General features: G+C 40.8%; 1 protein-coding gene across 4 annotated transcripts in view; it reads left to right on the top strand.

Moving 5' to 3' along the window:
* Window positions 1-24,555, top strand: part of LOC126272717 (asparagine synthetase [glutamine-hydrolyzing]-like) — a 230,219-nt gene that overhangs the window by 198,216 nt on the left and 7,448 nt on the right. For all 4 annotated transcript variants that reach the window (XM_049975754.1, XM_049975753.1, XM_049975752.1 and 1 more), the window contains exons 10-11: window positions 12,026-12,169; window positions 14,769-14,925. In XM_049975754.1, coding sequence (XP_049831711.1) covers window positions 12,026-12,169; window positions 14,769-14,907 — 283 coding nt within the window. In that variant the 3' untranslated portion in view covers window positions 14,908-14,925. The remainder of the gene's footprint in view (window positions 1-12,025; window positions 12,170-14,768; window positions 14,926-24,555) is intronic.

The raw sequence follows: 24,555 nt of genomic DNA, 5'->3' as shown, positions 1-24,555 counted from the left end.
GCCTGTGTAGGTGTAATGTTTTGAGTCTCTCAATCAATTCATGTACCATTTGTTCCATCCTTAAAATTAGTACAGTCAAAAATGTAGTCGATTGAAGAGTTCAAGTTATAACATACGTGCAGCTATTGGCTCAACTTTACCTACATTACACATTTGGTCCAGATAATCTGTATTATCAAGATATGCACCTTGGGTAGCCTGCATTTGTATTAATGATGTTATTTCATTTTTACTGTTTAATGTGTCCTGCTGCAATTTTTACACCCAAGGTGTAAAAATGTCCAATTCTGGATTTAGAACATACTACATGTGGTGTCTGGAATTCATAATACAATTAGAAACCATAGTCAGTCAGTCTCAGTTTGTCTGTTCTCCAAGAGTTTGTAAGATAGACACTAAGTTGTACTGCCTTTGGTGCAGTTCTTGCCTCATTTCTTACAGGGGATGCATCCTATTTTATGCTTTGATCCTGGGCATTCTGTTTCTTTTATCTCCTTCTTCACCACATGTTCCACAAATAATCTAAGGAGCTCCTCAGCCCTTCACAGTATGTACCAGATTGTAATGCTTAAAACATTTTGTGACTACATTTTAATCTTTGACTCCTAGACACTGGAAACCTACAAATACTCTGTTTTGGATCAATAACTGGTTTCTTACTCTGGGACTTTCCTCTACAATGTTATTTGCAAAACCTTCGTCTCAAGGTCTGGTTTTAAATATCAGTTTCACTTCATGTGTAAACTCCTCTGTGTATATGTGTTTTGATAAATTTAACGCCTTTTTTAAGATGATGTATTGAATCACGGAAACTGGTAGCTACAAAGTAAATAACCTTGGAAGGACAGTTGCAAGGTGTCCCATTTAACTCTGCAAACCTTCAATCAGAAGGATGGACATATGGAAACTTAGTACCACAGCGGTTGGCAATAATGTTATGTCAACAGTCCAGTTTTTGTAGTGATGTCAGGTGGTACCACTACAATTACAGTATGCTGCTTAAAATTTAAACAATACTTATTAGTGAGGCTGTAGTGTTTTAACACTGCTGTATCTGTTCTAACATGTGTCCATATGTATATTTTTCTGTTTTTAGCGAAGGAACTTTACTTTCTGCATGGCAATAGTACATTTACTGATTTAATATGTATGACTTGTTTATGTGTCAATTAGGAATTTATATCATAGTTTGACCAAGTAAACAGTTCATCTGCTGCTCAGGTAGTACATTTGAGAGTTACTGTGTTTTATATCTGTGAATTAAAACAATGTATGATAGGAACAGAGTTAGCACATTGTGAAAACATAATGACTGAAGGCCATTAATCAGCTCAGAGCAAAGTTATGCTATGCAGTGAATATAACAGTCATTAAATGTGTGTCAGTCATAACCATCTCCAAAAGCAATAACCCATGAGCCACAGGATGATCCATAGTACAGTAACATGTGCACACGTGGCAAAACAACATAGGTCGCTTGGCGTTGCATACTTAAATTTGGAGTGGAGAGCTCAGTGGTCACCCTGTAAGTCAACATGTTCACAACATGATTAACCAATGATATTTTCTGTAGCAGTGAATTTTGAAAGGAGTACAACTGGTGTGGTACAAGGGCAACTCCAGTCAGCCAACCAAATCTTTATCTTCGCTTGTAACAAGATAATGAATTTTTGCAGCAGACAGTATTTTTTATTTGCATTCCTCTTTTTCTTTTTTGTCCATTACATTTTTACAGCAATTATACATTATGATTTTGTAATATTCTCATAATCTGTATTTATTCAATGGTATGAAGATAACAAAGTTTGGAACATATTCTGAGTTTTGAATAATGGTCAACAGAGCCACACCAATTAATGTACTCAGATAGCAAGAACAAATGAACTTTATTTACACTCAGAAATGGAAGACAACAATACAGTTATTCAGATGTGACACCAAGCTATTTCGTTCCAATCCACTGATTGCACTGGGAGAGTTCATACAAGTGCGATGGTGTGGCTGTATCGATGGAAGAGGGTAAAGCTTGAGAGTGGTCCAGGAGAGAAGTCCTGGTGAGGTGGGAGCTCATAGTTGTTTGGAGGTGGTGTGGCTGTTGCTGGTAATGTGGAAAGATAAGCTCCATCAGGTAGGCCACAGTCGCAGCTAACTTAACCAGGAGTACTCGAAGAGTATGGCTGTGCAGAGTCAAAGGGAGCTCCGATTGCAGGACAACAGGGTGCAGTTGGCGCTTGTCCCAGAGTGACTCCCGATGCAGCCTGGTGCAGAGTGACCAGGAGGCATCCTTTATAGCTGCCTAGAGGAAGAATACTGAAATGATGAGCAGTGGGCACATCATGATCTGCAGAAGAAAAATTGGTGCCTGTGATGGAAATGCTGATTGCGGCAACTCTCACAGCAAAGCTGGCATCAAATTTTATCATGGTGGCTGGAGGAGATGCAGTTGGCAATAACTTGGTGTGCTTATGCTATTGCCGCACTGTTTCCATGCATCTCCCGCTATGGTGCCACCGGTGGTCTAGAGAGGCAGCGGCCCACAATATATGCCTGTGTTGCTTAACAGTGCATCCCAGACAGATATAGTGCTGAATACTGTAATGAAGCATCTTAAACAGTGAGATATCCTCCATGTAACTAATATTAATTCCAAAACCATCCTCTATATGAAACCCAACTCACAATTTTCTCAAATTTCACGCGTCTGTAAATTTTAGCCAATCTTCGGGATTTCGCGTTCTTCTGAACTTTGCATGCTTTTTCTGTTGTCTCTACAACAGCGTTCGGACCTGTTTTGTGTACCATGGGGGATCATTTCCATCTCTTACCAATTTATGAGGTATGAATCTCTCAATTGCTGTTGCTACTATATCTTTGAATTTGAGCCACATCTCGTCTACATTTGCATAGCTAGTTCGGAAGGAATGGAGATTGTCTCTTAGGAAGGATTCTTGTGACACTTTGTCTGCTTTTAAATAAAATTATTTTGCATTTGCTTCTGGTGGATTTGGAAGAAATGGTATTGAGCCTAGCTACAACGACCTTGTAGATATTCCTTTTGTGATTATTAATGTGTGAATAAACAGGGAAAAATTTTCACTTGCCTACAAAAACTCAATCATGTAATAATGTTATTTGATAATTTACAGAAAAATCATGATTATTAATATAAATTAACTTTGAAAACAGCAGGTAAATTAATTGAAATAGCAACCTAATGCACATCACCAAGAGACGAAGACATCAAATGGTACAACTAAATAAATTTAGAATGTTGAACAATTAGGTCCAGGGTTTGAATCTGTTGATTAATAACACAAACACAATTACACTTGATCTTTACACAAGCACTGCCCAAGAAAATATATGACTTGTGTGTCATTTGAAATTTATCAAATTATAAGGAATGAAATGAAGTATTTATTTGTTTGCCAAAGATCATACACCAACTTGATTTGAAAGCTCATCTTACTATAGTTGCGGAACTTATATGTGTATGGTTCTCTCTGTTTTCAGCTTTTTTTGATGATGAATCATGCATAATTTAATGGATCAAGCTACAAACAAGCTTTTGTCCTCTCTTATGAAATTTATCTTAGAAGTAGACTTAGTAGTAACTTAAGTAAATTTAAGTTTGTCATTTTTATCATGAAAATTCAATTTCTTGTAATGTTTCCATTGATTTCAATTTCAGATGGTATCCAACTTCATATACTTATTAGTATTATCTGAATTCCTATGTTGTTCACAAAAGTTATTGTGATTTTTAGTCTGAAAACTGGTTTGATGCAGTTCTATGCGTCTATCTTTTGCAAACCTCTTCATCTCTGAATAACTATTGCAACCTGCATCTATTAGAACCTACTTAACTGTATTCATGTCTCCCCTCGCAGCATTGCCAAATTGATGATTTATTGATGCCTCAGGATGAGGTGTCATATTAACAAATACCTTCTTTTAGTCAAGTTGTGTCATAAATATCTTTTCTCCCCAGTTTGATTCAGTATGTCCTCATTAGTTACTCAATATACCCATCCAATCTTCAGCATTTTTCTGGAGAACCACATTTCAAAAGCTTCTATTCCCTTTTTAGTGTCGGTACAAGGCGTGGCAACACTACAAACCATCACTGTCATCATAGATGTAAAACAATACAGGCCAATGGCAACTCAGCAAGAAGCCAGGAGCTGTACCCCAGAAGAGGGAACAAAACACAGTGTCTGAGTCAATCTACAGAGTAGCAGAGAGTCTGAGCACCACATAGAGATGAAGCACAGAGATAAACACAAACTTCATCAATGCGAACAACTGTTAATAGCACACAGAAAACATAGCACAGCATGAGGTGAGGGACTGGTGCGTGATAGTTGAAATCAGCAAAAGAACTGCTGGGTCTGACCTATGACAGCTGGTAGATAAAAACCTGAGTCAGTGGCTCTGCTGATACACTTCACATTCTGTCTGTTTTGCTTTCATAACCACACCAGATCATCTGCACCCATTGGATACTAAATCCCTCCCTCCTGAAAGGGCCACATAGGGCCGAAAATGGGCTGACTTCTGCTGTGATTACCATTGCAAAACCGGTGAGGGCCAGACTTTCCTCAGCAGTGGATCGACTACCAACGCAGGCAATGCCCATCAGTTAGCTCTGCAAGAGGGTTGGAAGTTTGTGAAAGCTGGGATGACAGTTGATCTGCTTGTATCAGCAGGGATGGGGACTCAACCACTGACAAGTGGGAGGAGTTGATGCGGTTGAGTCAAATTCCATGAGCTCCACATCAGCAGTCGCAGGAGTGATCCTCACCCATGCCCCAGTCCACAGTCAAAGATAGGACGGAAGAAGGCAGCAGAGTGCATCCATGCCACCACAATTGGGAGGATTCCAATGGGCCAAAATAGACAACGACCTCATCATCTGGCCAGCTTAGAGATGGTGGGTGGGGCCCACACAGTTCGTGGACACAATTGATTGCAATGATAAGTTAGTTGCTTCTCAGTGACATCCACCACAAATAAATGCTGATCTATGTGGCCCACCACTACACCTGGCAGCCCTCCCTGGTGCCAGCTGAAAGACTGGGCCCAAATGACAGAAATGGCAGTGCCATGTGGAAAATGGGGCTTGTGATTCAGGGTGTAATAAATCTAAAAGACCACACAGCCGGCACCCATGCAAACACTCTGCTAACTGCACCTGTAAAGAATCAAGCAATGCCTGTTGCAACATATCTTTCAAAGCGAAAACTAGAGCCTCTCATTTATTGAACTCTGGATTGGAACTGGTCAGAAACTGCCAAAGTGCATATGCATTAGCATGTTGGACGGTGGTCCAGTAACGAATGCAATAACTATAATTTCTGACAAAGAAGGTCCACTTTGTAAGGGGTGGGCAGTCCTATACAGTATCTTAGAGTGAGGGCCAAATGAGGAAACAAGAGGTTTGTAATCGGTGATGCATAAGAACTTCACTCCATACAAGAACATTTTAATGGTGTAAATGATATCCAGTGACCTTATCCACCTGTGAATACTTATGTTGCACTGCAGAAAGCATCTTCTATGGGCTGCTCCTTGCCATCAGGGTTCTGAAAGGACAAACCATGGCAATACCATGATGGGAGGTATTGGTGGCCAGGGGTAAAGAAAGCCACACAGGCAGCAGAGCAAAAACAGTGCTTGAGAGGCTGAAAAGACTATTAACAGTTCATGGACCACGTTAACTTCATGCCCTTTTGGTGAAACCACTTAAGAGGATGGCAGATGTGTGTGGCCCGGGAAATGAACTCAGCATAAAAAGAGATCTTACTTGTGTACCGGAGCTCCTCTGGATTCTTAGGCAGCAGCAGGTGTCCCAAAAAATGCACCTTCAGGGAGACAAATCTGTATTTTTACAAGCTTGTGACACAGGCGACTTTCAAAATGCATTGGATAACTGTCTGCAAATTTCTTAAATGCTCCTCTTGTGTAGAGCCCATTACCTAGATGTCAACGAGTTAATTTATGCAGCAGCATTTTGGCCTGAATCAGTTGCTTCAGATATCATTGATAAAGTCTCAGCACAGATGATATTCCAAAATGCAAGTGATCAAACTGGTAAAGCTCAAAGGGGGTATTGAGCACAAAGAAATTTTGAGAAGCTGCAAACAATGCACAAGTTGGTGCATGAAAAATACTGGCTCCCTGACAACTTCATCAACTTCTTCAGCTGCAGAGTTGGATATGAATCCGTGATACAGTGCACTTTGGCTATCTGTTTAAAATCACTGCAAAGACACACAGAGCCATGTGGTTTCTGAATCATCACCAAATGGGTGGTCCACTGACTCAACATAATAGGAGAAACAATATCAAGTCATGACAATGCTGCAACTTGGCATTGACCTTCTCATGTGTGGTGAAAGGGATGGGGCAGGGGTGAAAGAATTTAGGAATCAGAGCAGCTTAATTAAGTCAGATGTGCACCCGGAATTTTCTGCCCAATCGAAAGTATTCTCAAAGAGCTGGGTATATGACTGTGGTAAGGAGTACAGATATTGAAAGGGGCTGATTGAGACACTAAATATATTTTGTCAACTATCTGGAAACCAGAAACAGGAAAGGCATCTTAACATAACATGCAGAGATGGAGGGTTGTCCCTTCAAAGGAAAACACCATCTACTATAAGACACAACTTGGTACAGTGGCCATTGCAATGCAGGTCAGACCAAGAGCCTGTATGTTTCTAAGTTAATTAATTAGACTGTCTCTCCCTTGTCTGTTTGAAACTGAATTGGTCACCCGTCCACTATCAGCAACAGCAGAATACACAGTGGCAGTGTGTGTGGGGCATCAGACACACCCTCTGAGTACAGGGAAGACACTGGTCAGGGCGGCGGGCCAATGGATGGCACTGTAAGCTCTTAACATAAATGGAGTTATGCTGTTTGAGACTTTCCCAATGTATTAACTGCTTTGTTGGTTCACAGGCATAGCGTCGGATAATGTCGACGAAGCCATATGAGATTTTTACTCAGCAAGGCCTGGGAATCAGAAATGGTGGTACTAAGGCATTATCAGCCACAGGCAAATGAATCCAAGTCAACACAGACAGAGAAAGTCTGTACACTTAAACTGGGCACCACCACTCTGCCTGGGCAAGGGCTGGGCTGCTGTTTGTGGCCGCACTTTTCCTGTGTTGCGAATGCGAAGATCATGGCCTGTTTCTGCAGCAGGAGGCACTGGACATCACTGTGCTCTGTGATTCATCTATGATGATGTTACCCCACTGCTTGTCACGAAATTTTAACCCTGGATAGCTAATGCCAATAGGAACCAAAATTACTGATGTTGTGTAGGTCAACAATGCACAATTTTTAAACTATGGAAACATGGCATCATGCACTCCAATTGGCCACAGGATTGCCGTGTTGCTGGATGCTCTGGATGACGCATGATCGCGATCTGACAGAGATCACAATGTATCCAAGTCAGCCCGCATGCTGGTGGTAGCACACCATCCTTCCACTAAGGGGGCCTGGGGGCGAATCTGCCGGGGTCCCGACACATCCATTGTTGTTTAGTGGTAAGACGTACTGGGAACAAACCCGTCAACAGCTGTTAGTTCACATACAGAAAGTCTTTTACAAATTGTATCTAAGCATTGTTTACTTAAAACAGGTGCTCAAACACGCGGCATGACATAAGCTTTGTAACATTGAATGGTGTTGCGCCAAACTCTTTCAAAGATTCCTGGCATTGCCCTGATGTGATAGGCAGCATGTTGAATGCGATCCATTAATTCCTCTTTGTTTCTAGGTAGTTCACATCCGGGTGGGTGAACTAGAAGCTTGAAGAATCCCCACAGGAAAAGGTCTGGTGGCGTGAGGTCTGGCGATCGTGGGGGCCATGTCCTACAAGCACCTCTGCCAATTACCTGGCCCTCGAAGAGTTCATTTAGATATCTGCTCACAGCATGACTGTTATGTGTGGGCACCCCATAATGCTGCAACCACACGCGTAGCCAAATGTGCAGGAGAACATCTTCCAGCAGGCTGGGTAGAGTTTCTTGCAAAAAGTGAAGGTAATTTGCCCCAGTAACTCAAGGAGGTAGACACACTGGCCCTATCAGATGGTCACCCACTATGCCCAAATATTGAGTGAAAATCGTTCCTGGTGTCCATGGATGTACGTGATGTCAGGATTTCCGCTTGCCCAGTAATGAACATTTAGAATGTTGGAAAGGCCATCCCGATGGAAGGTGCACTCGTCGGGTAAACAGCACAATGGCGGGGAAGTTAGGATCTCTTGCAGCATGTCGCAGAAACCACTGGCAAAACCCTAGCCTGTGTTCTACATCTACATACATACTATGCAATCCACCATATGGTGCGTGGCTCACACCACAACTAGCATCCTCTCTCCCTATTCCACTCCCAAACAGAATGAGGGGAAAATGACTGCCTATATGCTTCTGCACGAGTCCTCATCTCTCTTATCTTATCTTTGTGGTCTTTCCACGAAATATAAGTTGGTGGCAGTAAAATTGTACTGCAGTCAGCCTCAAATGCTGGTTCTCTAAATTTCCTCAGTAGTGATTCATGAAAAGAACGGCTCCTTTCCTCTAGAGAATCCCACCCGAGTTCCTGAAGCATTTCTGTAACATTTGCGTGATGATCAAACCTACCAGTAACAAATCTAGCAGCCCACCTCTGAATTGCTTCTATGTCCTCCCTCAATCAGACCTGATAGGGATCCCAAACGCTCGAGCAGTGCTCAAGAATAGGTCGTATTAGTGTTTTATAAGCGGTCTCCTTTACAGATGAACCACATCTTCCCAAAATTCTACCAATGAACTGAAGACAACTATCCACCTTCCCCACAACTGCCATTACATGCTTGTCCCACTTCATATCGCTCTGCAATGTTACGCCAAATATTTAATCGACGTGACTGTGTCAAGCGCTACACTACTAATGGAGTATTCAAACATTACAGGATTCTTTTTCCTATTCATCTGCAGTAATTTAAATTTATCTATATTTAGAGTTAGCTCCCATTCTTCACACCAATCACAAATCCTGTCCAAGTCATCTTGTATCCTCCTACAGTCACTCAACGACGACACTTTCCCGTACACCACAGCCGCACATTGCTATTCACCCTATCCAAAAGGTCATTTATGTAGATAGAAAACAACAGCGGACCTACCACACTTCCCTGGGGTACTCCAGATGATACCCTCACCTCCAATGAACACTCACCGTAGTCCACCACAGGATTTAGGTCTTGGACAGGGTGGAAACTAGGGTGGAAACTAAATGGATGCTGGCCATCATCCCTCAAAACCTCCGAGACTAACTGATGAGTGACCTCCATGTCGTGTCCAACCACTTGAGCACTTGTTGTATGTGCTTCCTCGAAGCGCTTGAGAACAATCTCTTCAAATGCAGCACCCTGTCATGTTTGAGGTCTTCCAGCATCACCATGATATCCTGCTAACGAGCCCGTTTTGCCAAGTTGCCAGTGAACTGCTGTAAACATTTGCGGGAGTGGGACGTGTCTTACTGGGTAGCGTTCCTCATACAACCACCGAGCGTCATGCACATTGCTGTCAGCTAGTTCATAAACAAAAACCATGTCTCATTCTTCAAACAAATACTGTGCCGCCATGCTTACTGTATGACTAAATCACAGGTGATGTGTGTGTGTTCCGAAGCAAAGCTTACATGTGAATGCCTCTAATGTGAGGTGGAGACAAACAATAAGACCTATTCGACATGTGTGTGTATCAAGTTGGGGCAGTAACAGGGTGAGGGATGTTTGTTTGTGTGAACCAGCAACCATATTACTGTCCGTCAACTGACTAATGGCAATAGAGCAATCCCATGGCCAATATGAGTGCGTGGTGCCAAGTTTCCACAGTTTAAAAAAGGTGTGCTGTCAACCTACACAACATTAGTAATTTTGGTCCCTACTGGCATCAGCTATGCAAGATTAAAATTTCGTGACACAATGTTTCTCCACCCTGTATATTGTCAAGTCACTGCAGCTACATGTCAGTAAGCACCTAAAGATCTAAAGATGATGAGCAGCTGTCTTGTTGAAATATTGTGCAACTTCCACAACATTATATGATGCAGCACCCGTAAACCATAAATAGGGTCGGTTACAAATGACAGATGAACTGTAATGGTTTGAGTTGCACATGACCCCATCTGTACTGTTCAGTGTGCATGACTGGACAAGTTTGACATTCAACAGTTGTGACACTGTTAGTTGGGTAAGCCCATCCACCACAGGAAGGTCATACAACACTGGATTGGAGAAATTGCTTTTGAATTGCCATGTGGCCAAAAACTTCATACAAAGCAAAATTGTCATGAGTATGGTAAAGACATGTTCAGTATGCTGTCCACTGTTTTCTGTCACAAGTTGAAATTGAGAAACACCACGTTGCCCCACAGATCGGAGTGTCTGGGGGGTCATGTTCAAAATGTGTTGCACAATGTGCCTTCAATTCAGCTACATTCATAATTGGAGTGCTGAACACTTCTTTCAGATAACCTCACTGTCAGAAGTCACGCTGATTAAGACCAGGTAATCCTGGACTGCTAGGCAGTAGGGAAACAAAGGCTGATAATACTAGCATTTCCAAAATGTCTCTATAGCAGCTGCTTGACTAGCTGTGGAATGTGTGGAGGATGGCCATCTTGCTAAAAATAATCCTATCCATACATCCACACTACTGAAGGACTGAAATGATGTGTGCAAAAGACTCTCATAGTGTTTGCCAGTAACAGTACAGGTAACAAGACCATAGGACTCATCTCCTGGAAAAAAAATTGGCCATATGATAAACAATACTGTCAACTCACACAAGACAGTCAACTTGCCAGAATGAAGTGATGTATGTACGGATTTTCCATTGCCCATATTTTACATATTGACATGACCTTGGAGATGGAAATGGGCTTTGTCTGTCCACAGTATATTCTATGGCTATTCATTGTCTACTTGCGGACAAGAAATTCCAGAATGAACATTTGTCTTGCTGGCAAGCCAGCCAGAAGCAACTCCTGAACATGGGTGATTTTGTATGGCTCACAACGTAGGATGTTTCATAGGATTTTATGCACTGTGATCACTGGCATTTCTAACATTTGGGCAGTTCCCCATGCACTGCATGTTTACTCATCGTCACTCAACCCCTCCTGCAATACTGTGGCCACATCTTTGGCATGTGTTGGATCAATTATTTTCCTCCCTCTACCACACTACACTTCAGAAGAAACTGTCTTTTCGAATTTTGTAATCATTTTCTCCAGACCCTTAGGAGACACTGGACCAATGCCTTTTTCATATCCCTGACTGTCCAGAACTTCTGCAGGGCCACTGGCACACATCACTGTTCTGCGAAAGAGCTTTACCAGCAGTGCATGATCCTTCATGGAGACAGTCATGTTGAACGTATCAGATGCAAACTTACTTACTTACATCTATCCATCCATCCATCCATCCATCCATCCATCCATCCATCCATCCATCCCTCTCTCTCTCTCTCACTCATTCCATGAAATTACCTCTTGTCTCAATAATATGCTGTTCAAATTTGATGTCATTGTGAGTTGTGGTTCTCTTTCTATAGCATTTTGAAACTGGAACTTTAACTATAGATACCCTATATTATATTTTAAAAACTGGTTCTGATATCTCTGTCTTATCATCATATTATCAACCTTCCAATGTCTCCAAGTCTCGTCCACATATACAAACTTCTGACATGATCCTAATCAAGTATATTCAATGATTTATTTTGAAGTTGACTACCAAATCATTGATTTTTTTATCTTCCAGAAACATTTATGAGAATTTAATATAAATATTTTACAGCTTTTGCATCGGGATTCAACTAAGAAAAAGTTCTAGTACACATTTGAAGTGCAGTAGACTAGATGAAATGAAGCTAACACTTGTCAGATGGGAGAGAGTTGTTCTTGACTGAAAGATTTTGTTTATGATTTTTTAACACGTCTCTTTATGTTAAAGTGATGGTGTTACATCAAAGAAGAAGTCCCTCTTCAATGTGATACAGGACATTGTGGAATCTCAAGTGACTGATAATGAGATGGCTGGTGCATTGAAAAAGTATCCCCACTGCACACCCCCTACAAAGGAAGCATATTACTACAGGTCAGATAATTTTCTGTATAAAAAGGAAAACTCATTGTGGAAATTGTTAAATGCAGACATATGTGCCAGCAAGAACTTATCTTATGGAAACACAACCTCCAATATATATCCGAAAAAAAGGATACTACAACAGCTTATATGTTTTAATTCAGGTTCAGCTTCAGAATCTTTCTTCTGAGAGGAAAGATGAATTGATTTGAAGGTGTCCACTCAGAAACCTGATTAAAAAGAAGTGGATGGAGACAAAGATGAAGACTCATTCTTCACCTGGGTTCTGTGTTACTAGCCTGTTCCCAATCTCCTCCACTGATCCAAACCAATTTTTCTTTCCTCCTAGAAGAAGAAACATTAGGTTATGGAAAATTGGAGTGCTAAGATATATTTTTGCGTTTTCCTATTGATTGTGCTCACCACAAGTTCAGATATTGTCCAAAATTTTGGAACTGGTTGTTTAAATGGCATAAATTATTTTGATATAATTGTCATTCGATTGCATGATTAATATCCCATTCCAGTTACAGTATACTCTTATGCATTACACAGTTTATGCCTACATATCAATTTTCATTGTAGTGTGATATTTCGTATAAATGTGTGCATGCCTATTCAAAGAGAGGCTCACTAGAGTAATTTTTAAAAAGAATGTAAGTAATCTAAAAACAAAAAGGTTTTGACATGTTAGGATGTAAATAAGTGTGCCAGTTGTTAAGTTCATAGTTTTCTGGGTATGAGACTGACACAGAATGATTATAAGTCTTCATTAGATATTTGTAGTTTGTGAGATCTGGTGCTTTAAAAAATACTGAAAACAATACTAAATGGAATTACAGTTCACAACATGAAGATTGTGCTGAATTAAATTTTTATTGAACTCGTCTCATACAGAATGATAAGTGGAATGGTCAAATAACTAAAACTTAGACCCTAACCAGTGACCCTGAGCCCAGTTCGACATTTAACTAACAAAATCAAAAAGACCTCTAAGGCTACTCCTGGAATCAGTAAAAACTGATTTAATTTGAAAATTGTGTGCGATTTCCTGTCATACATTACATTCTTGACTGGTATCATCAAATGAGCCTACTTTTTTCTTTCAGTACATTTATTTCCTCCACAGAACTAGTTGTGATTTATACAATTTGTAATGGACTGCTTGACAAGGCAGTTGCACTTTGCTCTTGTATATATGCACAAGTTGAAAATTTTAATTAATATTAAACAGTGGAAAATCTGGGCTGGAATAACAGTATAAATTAGGGTAGGTTACTAATGACAACATAGGAGAAGGAAGGAGGATTATGGTTTGACGTAGAGGTCGTTAGAGATGGAGCACAAGCTCAGAATGTTTCAAGGATGGGGAAGGAAATCAGCCATGCCATTTAAAAGGAACTGGCTCAATATTTGCCTGGTTTGATTTAGGGATGGAAAATGTAAACCTGGATTGCCAAATGTGGATTTGAACCATCGTCCTTCTCTGATTGTGAGTCCAGTGTGCTAGCCAGCCTAAAGAATAAGTCACACAAAATGCAAGAGGCAGCAGTAGAAACAGAATAAATTTTGAATAACAGAGATGAAATTTTCACAAATGTTTGATTGCTAGTCACCATTTAGCAGAGATGTTGAGTCACAGACAGGTACAATAAAAAGACTATTTAATACATAAGCTTTCGGGCAAACTGACTGGCCTTGGCAGCCAGAGATAGTGGTCATTTGTGTGTGAGCTATGTTTGCGTGAATGTGTGTATGTGTGAATGTATGTTGTCTAATTCAGAAGGCCTTCTGCTCAAAAGCTTATGCATTTAGTAGCCTTTTTGTTGTGCCTGTCTGCAACTCAGCATCTCTGGTATATGGTGAGTGACAGTCTATCCTTTTCATAATACTGACATTATTCCATCCTGGATTTTCCTCTCTTAAAAACTGTGTGATGAGAATGTAATGTCGGGAGACAGGTGTGCATGCACATTCATGGATGTTTTCCTACTAATTTGAAAAAGGAAGTGCATTCCTAAAGCTAGCCAATCTCTGTACCTTTTGTTTGTGTACATATTAAAGATGCAGTGCTTCTGCCCTTCAGTGTGTCATCTCCTTTATTCCTAAATAATTCTCAACTAGAATTTTTCGTACATTATTATATTACTGCATGTATTATTTTTGAGGTTGTTAAAATGAAGAAAATAAATTATTATTCAGGAATGAACAACCTGATTATGATAATTAATAATAAGACTCTTTGTGGCTTTCAATAAAGAATAATCAGTTACAGCAAATTTTTACAAAAACTTTATTGACAGCTTTTGTCTCATAATTTGGAGTTTAGCTGAAAATAGAATGAATTTAATCTCATTTGGGATCACCATTAACACAATAATTAGATACATATAATACTTACCTTCTACAAAAGATTTCTAAAAACTTATTTATGTAAGACTGTTGATGAGTCTTGCTCTAGCTCACTTGCAGCATAACCAGCAATTTGGGCCAATTCATTTTGTAGTCTCTCACTTTCTTTGTTTAGTGTTAAATAATTATTTATTAACTGAAAAAGTCTTTGAAGACCTGAAAGTAAGAAATGTTTTTACCATATGATTAATTATTACAGGAAACAGTTTGAGATGCAGTTTCCAAATCAGTCACACCTGATACCATATTTCTGGATGCCACGATGGGTGGCTGTTAACGATCCGTCAGCACGGTTCATCAGTCACTATTCAGCAGACAGTGACAGTGCCCAAGGATAATGGCATTGCTCATCTGATGTAAGAACATTGCTAGAAAAATGCAGGCAAAGCTTGGTTCGATAGCTGGTAAACTGTTTTGTGATTATGGTCAATTGTGTTATCAACCCAAGAGTTAAGTGTATGAATGACATGCCCTCTAACAACAACAACAACAACAACAACAACAAAAAAGGAAAATCAAGTACTAGCATAACAAATTACATAGATCACATGTAAAAGTCCATTTTCTAGAAACTGGAGGCATTGTTTAAATTGACATTAATATTTAATATGTTTTCTACAGATTCTCTGCAAATATTGTGCACTGTACAATCTTTATAATTATTCATGTATTGTGGTATTCAGCTATGTGTTTCTGTATAGCTTATACATCTTATATAATATTATCTTTTTTTCATATCACTTGGAATCCTGGAATAACATCCACTTGACCGGAAGCTTGTCCAACTCATCTCCAATTAATTTTTCTTACAAATAATTTAAAAACATTTTATTAATTTGCAGTGAATGTCACCAACATATTTCAAGAGTAGCAGAATTTTACATAGAACAGATGTTGTCTAACACATACTAAGTTGCTAGAATAGATCTACACATCAGTTCTGGTCAAATTCAAAGAGAAGTTGTTATCAGTCAAACAATATTACCCATTCCATATTTACCTACCTCAACAGCATTGTTTTCAATGTTGTTTGAAATGCTGTCAAAGGGTTCTCTAGTAACATAAACTATTGTTTACTAATGAGGGCACTTTTGCAAACCACAAGGAACACTTAAGTCACCAAATAGGATCATTGTTAACCAGATTGATTTTGTGCTGATTTATGCAAAACCCTAGTTGGCCCTCTTGGATGTGAGGATCCTCAGGAGCCCCAAATAGAGATTCAGCACTTTTTGATATGGGCACAAGTGAAGGCTAGAATCTCCGGTACATCTAAAGGAATCCAAACCAACAAACAGAAATATAATGTAGCAGTTCTAAAATCATCTGCAGTTAGAAAGCAATACCAAGAATAGATATCACTGATCCTTAGAAGAGCTGAAGAGTTTGACAACATTGAGAATCAGTGGTAAATGATAACGTATGCAGAGGTGATATTGGCAAATGAAATCACAAGAAACTGAAGCAATGTGCATAAGATCTCTCTGGTTTGATAAAAATAGCTTGGCATGAAGAAGAGCTTTACAATCAAGCTGTACAAAAGCAATGGTGGAAGATCATAAAGAAAGAAGTAGGACAGAGAAATCAGAATGAGATGCGCAAGTTTTATAGGAAGGTAATAGCTGCTCACACACCCTTCAGTGGGGAAAAAACTAGCTTGGCAAAGGATAAAGCTGAGAAAACTGTGTGTAGGGTGAAAGAGATGTGAGACATATGGTTGCCAACATTTTTATAAACTCCTCAACTCTAAGACTGATACTAAGAGATCTCTTGGATGTACAAGGATTAAATGACTTGGACAAAAACACTGCCCTGTGAAATTTGGAAGAGATGAGAATTGCTTTGAAGTAACTGACAAGCTATAGGTCACGAGGCACAGAAAATATTCCAGCAGAACTGTTCAAGCAAGGTGGCAGTCAGTCAGAACAAATTCTCCTAAAATTGGTAATTTCAGTATGGGGTAAGAAGCAAAGCTCCAGCAATAGGGAGCAGGAATTATATGCCGTATATACAAGAAAGGAGATCTGCTGCTAAACTTCATATCCCAAGTATTCCCCAATGTACTCTTTGACTGTATCCTCCCAATTGTTTAGAAAGAAACTAATGCATACCAGTGTGGATTTGTCACAAGGAAATCAGATTGGTTCTTCAGACTAAGGCAAATATTAGAAAATACAATTGAATTTGTGATTGACACACCTTTTCATAAATCACAAATCAACATATGATAGCATCGATAGAGAGCAACTGTGCCATGCCGTGACTGAGCTAGGAAATCCTGAAAAATTGTTAAGGCTTATAAGAATGACCATGAATAAGCTACAGAGTAGTATAAGAATGGGAGGAACACTGTCTGATCCACTAGATATATAAGATGGTGTAAAGCAAGGAAATGTGCTGGCATGTTTCCTGTTTAATGTTGGCTTGGAGGAGGTCATGAGGGACACAAAATGATGTTTTGTAAGTCAGAGCAGATATTCAGCTTATGCTGATGACATAGATATAGTCACAAGAACAAGGAAGGGGGTGGAGGAGACATTTATCAAAATTGAACAAATCACACTTGAGCAAGCCATCAGGAATGTGGGACAAAATATCAACAGACAGAAAACAAAATAAACTGCCGTAGGGAATGCTAGCAACGAGAATGTGCCACTCTTAGCAACATTGGGCAATTATATTTTTGAGAAAGTTGAGCAGTTAAATATCTGAGATTGACAGTTGCCCCCTCAAATGGCCCATCTTGTGAAATTAAACATATTAATAGCAGTTATCAGAGCCTGTTTTATATTAAAAAAAATATTTTACTCATGGCTCTTAACTTGTATCACCAAATTAACAATTATAAAACACTTATAAGACCAGTACTTACATATGCCTTGGAAAATTGGTCAATGACATAAAAATCCACACATTGGAAGAATAGTCTAATCAGCCTGATTAAGATGGGTGGAGAATGTTGCATAAATGAGTGATAAGGAGGTAAATAAAAGAATGTTAGATGGAAACCCAGGGGGTTAAAGATGACGGAGTCGACTGAGAACCAGGTTGATAGACGGAGTTATAAAAGACCTGCAGAAAATGGGCCACAGAAGATGGAAAGATTGGCAGAGAATTTTTGAAGATGCCAATGTTCACAATGAACTCTTAGAGTTGAAGAAGAAGAAGAGGATTAATTGGTAATGATGTGTTAAAACTGCTTGAGATTCTTTTGAATTTTGATACTAATAAACTTCCTGGTGTGCGTATATTGTGAAATGCAACTGCTGGAGAAGGGCATGCTTCATCAGTGTATGACACATTCACTGAATACGGCCTTCAATCCAATATTAAAGCATTAATTTTGGATGCAACAGCATCAATTAAAGGAACTATTAGAGATGTTTTGTTTCAGAATATTTTAAAAAGAAACCTCTTGTATTTACCTTGCAGCTTTTGTGCATAAAATCATTCTCAAAAGTCCAGAATGAAATTTCCATTCTGCAGTGGAGTGTGAGCTGATATGAAACTTTCTGGCAGGTTAAAACTGTGTGCTGGATCGAGACTAGAACTCAGGATCTTTGCCTTAGGTAAAGGTCCCAAGTTTAAGTCTTGGCCCGGCACACAGTTTTAATCTGCCAGGGAGTTTCATTCTCAAAATTGTTTTTGAGGAAAAGCTAGTACGTATAAGCACAGGTATGACTATAGCCATCATCAAAGAATTTCAAAACAGTTAGGAACCTATGTTAGTAAATTCATTGTGGAAAAGTGTAGGAATATTTTGAACAAGTTGATGTTTCTTTCTTGAATACTCGATTTTGTTAGAGATACTAGGAGAGAACAGCATGCTAGAGAATTTTTAGAGGTATCTGTTATCGTTTTTGCCAAAGCACCATCTTATGGGTATCTTCTCGCTCCATGAGTTGTCTCCATCGTGTGAGATGGATGGCAAAAGTGGTTTATTACTTGAAATATTTGTGTAGCATGCTGTAGCCAACTTACAGCTAATGAATTTCAGTGTTTTTTCAAAGCTATATTAATGTCAGCTTACCAATTGTGATATAACTTGTGTAGCTTTACCAAATTTGTAAAGATGTTTCCAAAATGAATTTTTCACTCTATAGCACAGTGTGCACTGTTGTTGTTGTTGTTGTTGTTGTTGTTGTTGTTGTTGTGGTCTTCAGTCCTGAGACTGGTTTGATGCAGCTCTCCATGCTACTCTATCCTGTGCAAACTTCTTCATCTCCCAGTACCTACTGCAACCTACATCCTTCTGAATCTGCTTAGTGTATTTATCTCTTGGTCTCCCTCTACGGTTTTTACCCTCCATGCTGTCCTACAATACTAAATTGGTGATCCCTTGATGCCTCAGAACATGTCCTACCAACCGAACCCTTCTTCTGGTCAAGTTGTGCCACAAACTTCTCTTCTCCCAAATCCTATTCAATACTTCCTCATTAGTTATGTGATCTACCCATCTAATCTTCAGCATTCTTCTGTAGCACCACATTTTCAAAGCTTCTATTCTCTTCTTGTCCAAACTATTTATCGTCCATGTTTGACTTCCATACATGGCTACACTACATACAAATGCTTTCAGAAATGATTTCCTGACACTTAAATCTATACTCGATGTTAAAAAATTTCTCTTCTTCAGAAACGCTTTCCTTCCCATTGCCAGTCTACATTTGATATCCTCTCTACTTTGACCATCATCAGTTATTTTGCTCGCCAAATACCAAAACTCCTTTACTACTTTAAGTGTCTCATTTCCTAATCTAATTCCCTCAGCATCACCCGACTTAATTCGACTACATTCCATTATCCTCAATTTGCTTTTGTTGATGTTCATCTTATACCCTCATTTCATGACACTGTCCATTCTGTTCAACTGCTCTTCCAAGTCCTTTGCTGTCTCTGACAGAATTACAATGTCATCGGCGAACCTCAAAGTTTTTATTTCTTCTCCATGGATTTTAATACCTACTCCAAATTTTTCTTTTGTTTCCTTCACTACTTGCTCAATATACAGATTGAATAACATCGGAGAGAGGCTACAACCCTGTCTCACTCCCTTCCCAATCACTGCTTCCCTTTCATGTCCCTCGACTCGTATAACTGGCATCTGGTTTCTGTACAAATAGTAAATAGCCTTTCGCTCCCTCCCCTCCCACCCCTCCCACCTTCAGAATTTGAAAGAGAGTATTCCAGTCAACATTGTCAAAAGCTTTCTCTAAGTCTACAAATGCTGTTACCTAATGATTCAATAAGGTGTCATGCTGTCATCGTTCAATGTGTTTTGTGTGGAGTAAATAATGATCTGATGCTTAACTGAAAATACTGATGATTTAAGTTTACTATATCTTTTAAACAAATGAAGTTACAGAGTTGCTAATCACCATACAGTGGAGATGCTGTGCTGCGATAGGCACAATAAAAAGATTCACACAGTCGTAACTTTTGGCCATTTAGGCATCTGTCAGCAGTACACACACACACACACACACACACACACACACACACACACACAGTTTCAGCTCTCTGAGACTGTAGATGTGTGTGCGTGTGAGCGTGTGTGTGTGTGTGTGTGTGTGTGTGTGTGTGTGTGTGTGTATGTGTATGTGTGTGTGTGTGTGTGTGTCTGTCTGTCTATTGCTGACAAAGGCCTCAATGGTCGAAAGCTGTGATTGTGTGAATCTTTTTATTGTGCCTATCGCGGTCAGCATCTTCGCAATGTGGTGAGTAGCAACTTTCCTTCTCTCGTATTGTAACATTCTATCCTGGATTTGCCATTGTTTGAAGTTACAGAGTTGATATTTACAGCATTTGTCATTTTAATGATGTGCTTCTACACTCCTGGAAATGGAAAAAAGAACACATTGACACTGGTGTGTCAGACCCATCATACTTGCTCCGGACTCTGCGAGAGGGCTGTACAAGCAATGATCACACACACGGCACAGCGGACACACCAGGAACCGCGGTGTTGGCTGTCAAATGGCGCTAGCTGTGCAGCATTTGTGCACTGCTGCCGTCAGTGTCAGTCAGTTTGCCGTGGCATACGGAGCTCCATCGCAGTCTTTAACACTGGTAGCATGCCGCGACAGCGTGGACGTGAACCATATGTGCAGTTGACGGACTTTGAGCGAGGGCGTATAGTGGGCATGCGGGAGGCCGGGTGGACGTACCGCTGAATTGCTCAACACGTGGGGCGTGAGGTCTCCACAGTACATCGATGTTGTCACCAGTGGTCGGCGGAAGGTGCACGTGCCCGTCGACCTGGGACCGGACCGCAGCGACGCACGGATGCACGCCAAGACCGTAGGATCCTACGCAGTGCCGTAGGGGACCGCACTGCCACTTCCCAGCAAATTAGGGACACTGTTGCTCCTGGGGTATCGGCGAGGACCATTCTCAACCGTCTCCATGAAGCTGGGCTACGGTCCCGCACACCGTTAGGCCTTCTTCCGCTCACGCCCCAACATCGTGCAGCCCGCCTCCAGTGGTGTCGCGACAGGCGTGAATGGAGGGTCGAATGGAGACGTGTCGTCTTCAGCGATGAGAGTCGCTTCTGCCTTGGTGCCAATGATGGTCATATGCGTATTTGGCGCCGTGCAGGTGAGTGCCACAATCAGGACTGCATACGACTGAGGCACACAGGGCCAACACCCGGCATCATGGTGTGGGGAGCGATCTCCTACACTGGCCGTACACCTCTGGTGATCGTCGAAGGGACACTGAATAGTGCACGGTACATCCAAACCGTCATCGAACCCATCGTTCTACCATTCCTAGACCGGCAAGGGAACTTGCTGTTCCAACAGGACAATGCACGTCCGCATGTATCCTGTGCCACCTAACATGCTCTAGAAGGTGTAAGTCAACTACCCTGGCCAGCAAGATCTCCGGATCTGTCCCCTGTTGAGCATGTTTGGGACTGGATGAAGCGTCGTCTCACGCGGTCTGCACGTCCAGCACGAACGCTGGTTCAACTGAGGCGCCAGGTGGAAATGGCATGGCAAGCCGTTCCACAGGACTACATCCAGCATCTCTGTGATCGTCTCCATGGGAGAATAGCAGCCTGCATTGCTGCGAAAGGTGGATATACACTGTACTAGTGCCGACATTGTGCATGCTCTGTTGCCTGTGTCTATGTGCCTGTGGTTCTGTCAGTGTGATCATGTGATGTATCTGACCCCAGGAATGTGTCAATAAAGTTTCCCCTTCCTGGGACAATGAATTCACGGTGTTCTTATTTCAATTTCCAGGAGTGTATATGAAATGTCTATTGTTAAGATCGACTAAAGCATTCAGATTTTAGCATTCAGGTCTTTGTTACAAAACTTGTGAATTTCTCTTTAACAGTAAATCAATATTCAAGTTTTATTAGGATCACCATGAAAAGTTATGAAGGATGATAGATTAAAATTATTGTGGCTTCATTCCCTGCATTACTACAGAATTAAATAGTTTCCATAAATGTTGCCATTTATGGCCGATTTTAGGTCTACCATATTTAACACTGCTACGACTCCTTGGCCACAAATGGCTTCTACTGGGTTTCCCTATGATGTAGGTTATCATCTGTCTCACTTGCACACTTCAGTTCTTAGGCCTCAACAGCCACTAGAGACCTGTGAGTTTCCCCATCTTGTGGTGAATCTGCTTCCTTTGTAGCACCCGGTTCAGGATGACAGGGTTCGTTTCACAATTCCTTAAGGCTGACTCTTTCGGCCATAAACTTAAATGAGAGCGAAATGGTCCTTAACTCATACCTTTATGTACAATCACTGAGTGGTCCTATATGATGCAATACTGGCAGACTCTGCTCCATGGACAGGAAGGCAATGGCTATGCAGAGCAGTTTATTGACTGTTTATGAGGCACTCTACTTGGATACAGAGTTCCTGCCGAATTCTGCAGTGACCACGCCACATGGGTGAAGTGTCACTGATGTGAGTCTGAGCCATTTCATATACTAGGTTACTGTGAGCCACAGTGTGCTCCGTGCAGTAGCACTGTTTCTGGTTTATATTCTATTTGAAAGTTGGCTTATTGCATAAGCCTGAGTGATTGGGGATTGTGTAGTAGCTAATAAAGTAAAGCAACCTGTGACAAACTTCCTGTTGGCTTCTGTCTGTAGTTCTTTGGCCGACATACGTCTGATGATTTTTCTCACGTTTTGCCAGCACGAGTGCCTAACATTGTCAAAGTTTCACCCTCCATTGCTGATGGTGGACTGGAACCAAGCCCGCAGCTGCAAACTGTATGTACCAGCTATTCTTCTGTTTATGTATTTCTATAGCTTCTCTGAACAAGTGGATGTGATAGGTCTCTACAGCCAGAACTTCTGTGTTGGTGAGTTTTGCTATGTGGTCAGTCTCTCACAACACATGCTCTCCAGGGCTGATTTCTCCACCTGCCCTAACATGCAATGTTGCTTATGTTCTGTGACCCTGGTGTTGATTAATCATCCAGTCATTCCAGCACAAACTTTTCCGCATGTGCATAGTTTGCGGTATATTCCTGACACTGCAAGTGAGTCCCTTTATTCCTTTATCAACCTGAGACACTCTTTGATTTTCTTTGTTGGTTTATAAATAGCCTTTATGCTGTATTTGCGCAACATATGGCCGATTATGTCTGTCGCTCTGGGAATGTATGGCAGAAAGGCTGTACCCAACATTTCTTTTCCTGATTTGTCACTTCACTGAGTGTGTGACCCTGTTATTCTTCTAATATAACTTGTGGAGTACCCATTGCTCCTCAGAACACTTTCCAAGTGTTGTATTTCACATCTGAGGTGGTGCAGCATGCCTCTTTTCTGGCTCAGGTGGTGATTTGATAGTTTGTGCAGGTACCAATACAAGCTGTGTAACATGTCTTCATCATCCCTTGTGACCAGCACTTCTAGAAATGGTAGCTTTTTATCCTTGTCTACTTCCATGGTATATTTTATGTTGGCATGGAGACTGTTCAAGTGTCTTAGGAAGTCACCAAGCTGTTCTTTACCATGGCTCCACACAACAAAGGTATCATCAATGTATGTGTACCATACCTTATGTTCACAAGGTACCAAGTCCAGTGCCTGTGCTTTGAAATGTTCCATGAAGAAGTTGGCCACCACTAGACTAAGAGGACTACTCATGGCAATGCCTTCCAGCTGTTCATAGAAGTTGCCATTCCACGTGAAATTACTGGTGGTGAGACATGCATGAAAGAGTTCTATGATGTTTTGTGGAAAAATGGAACTGATGTGCTCCAGAGAGTCAGTGAGTGGCACTTTTGTAAAAAATGAAACAACATCAAAGCTGACCAGGACATAATTTGGTGCTAGTTTTAGTTTTTTCAGCTTCTCAATGAAATGTTGTGAGTCCTTTATGTATGTGTCAGTCTTCCTGACATGCAGCTGGAGACTGCCCAAGTGTTTAGCCAGTTTATATATTGGTGAGCCAGGAGTGCTAACAATCAGTCTCAGTGGAATGTTATTCTTGTGGATCTCAGATAATCCATACAGCCAAGGTGGTGGGGCTTCTGTGTTGTGCAGGTTCTTCTGAATGTCTGCTGGCAGATAAGATGCCTTGGTTAAGCGATTTGTATTTCATGTGATATGCTGTGTCGGATCTGCGCATAGTTTTCAGTACCTCATCGGATCTAATAGGTCCCAGATCTTCTGCTCATAATCTTTGGTTTTCTCTTATCAGCAGGCAGTACCAATATACTCTTGTTGGCATTAAGGTTCTTAATACCTTGTACATCTTCTTTCTATAGGTTGCAAGCTGGTGGTTTTGCTTGGCGCAGTATCCTGGCTGTTTCAGTGTGTATCTTGTATGTTCTTTCCCGAGGAAGGGTCTGAATGGCCACTTCGGTATTAGCAATGATGTCCTCCATAGGTATAGTTCTTGGGATAATAGCGAAATTCTCTCCTTTTTGAAGGATGGACACTTCCTCTTTGGTCAGTTGTTGTTCAATGAGGCTGACCACTGTGCATGACTTGTTGGGAATCG

Source organism: Schistocerca gregaria, chromosome 5 (genome assembly GCF_023897955.1).
Source record: "Schistocerca gregaria isolate iqSchGreg1 chromosome 5, iqSchGreg1.2, whole genome shotgun sequence".
NCBI classification, from domain to species: domain Eukaryota; kingdom Metazoa; phylum Arthropoda; class Insecta; order Orthoptera; family Acrididae; genus Schistocerca; species Schistocerca gregaria.
The sequence above is the reverse complement of the archived record's forward strand: the minus strand, read 5'-3'. Positions and strand labels throughout refer to the sequence as shown.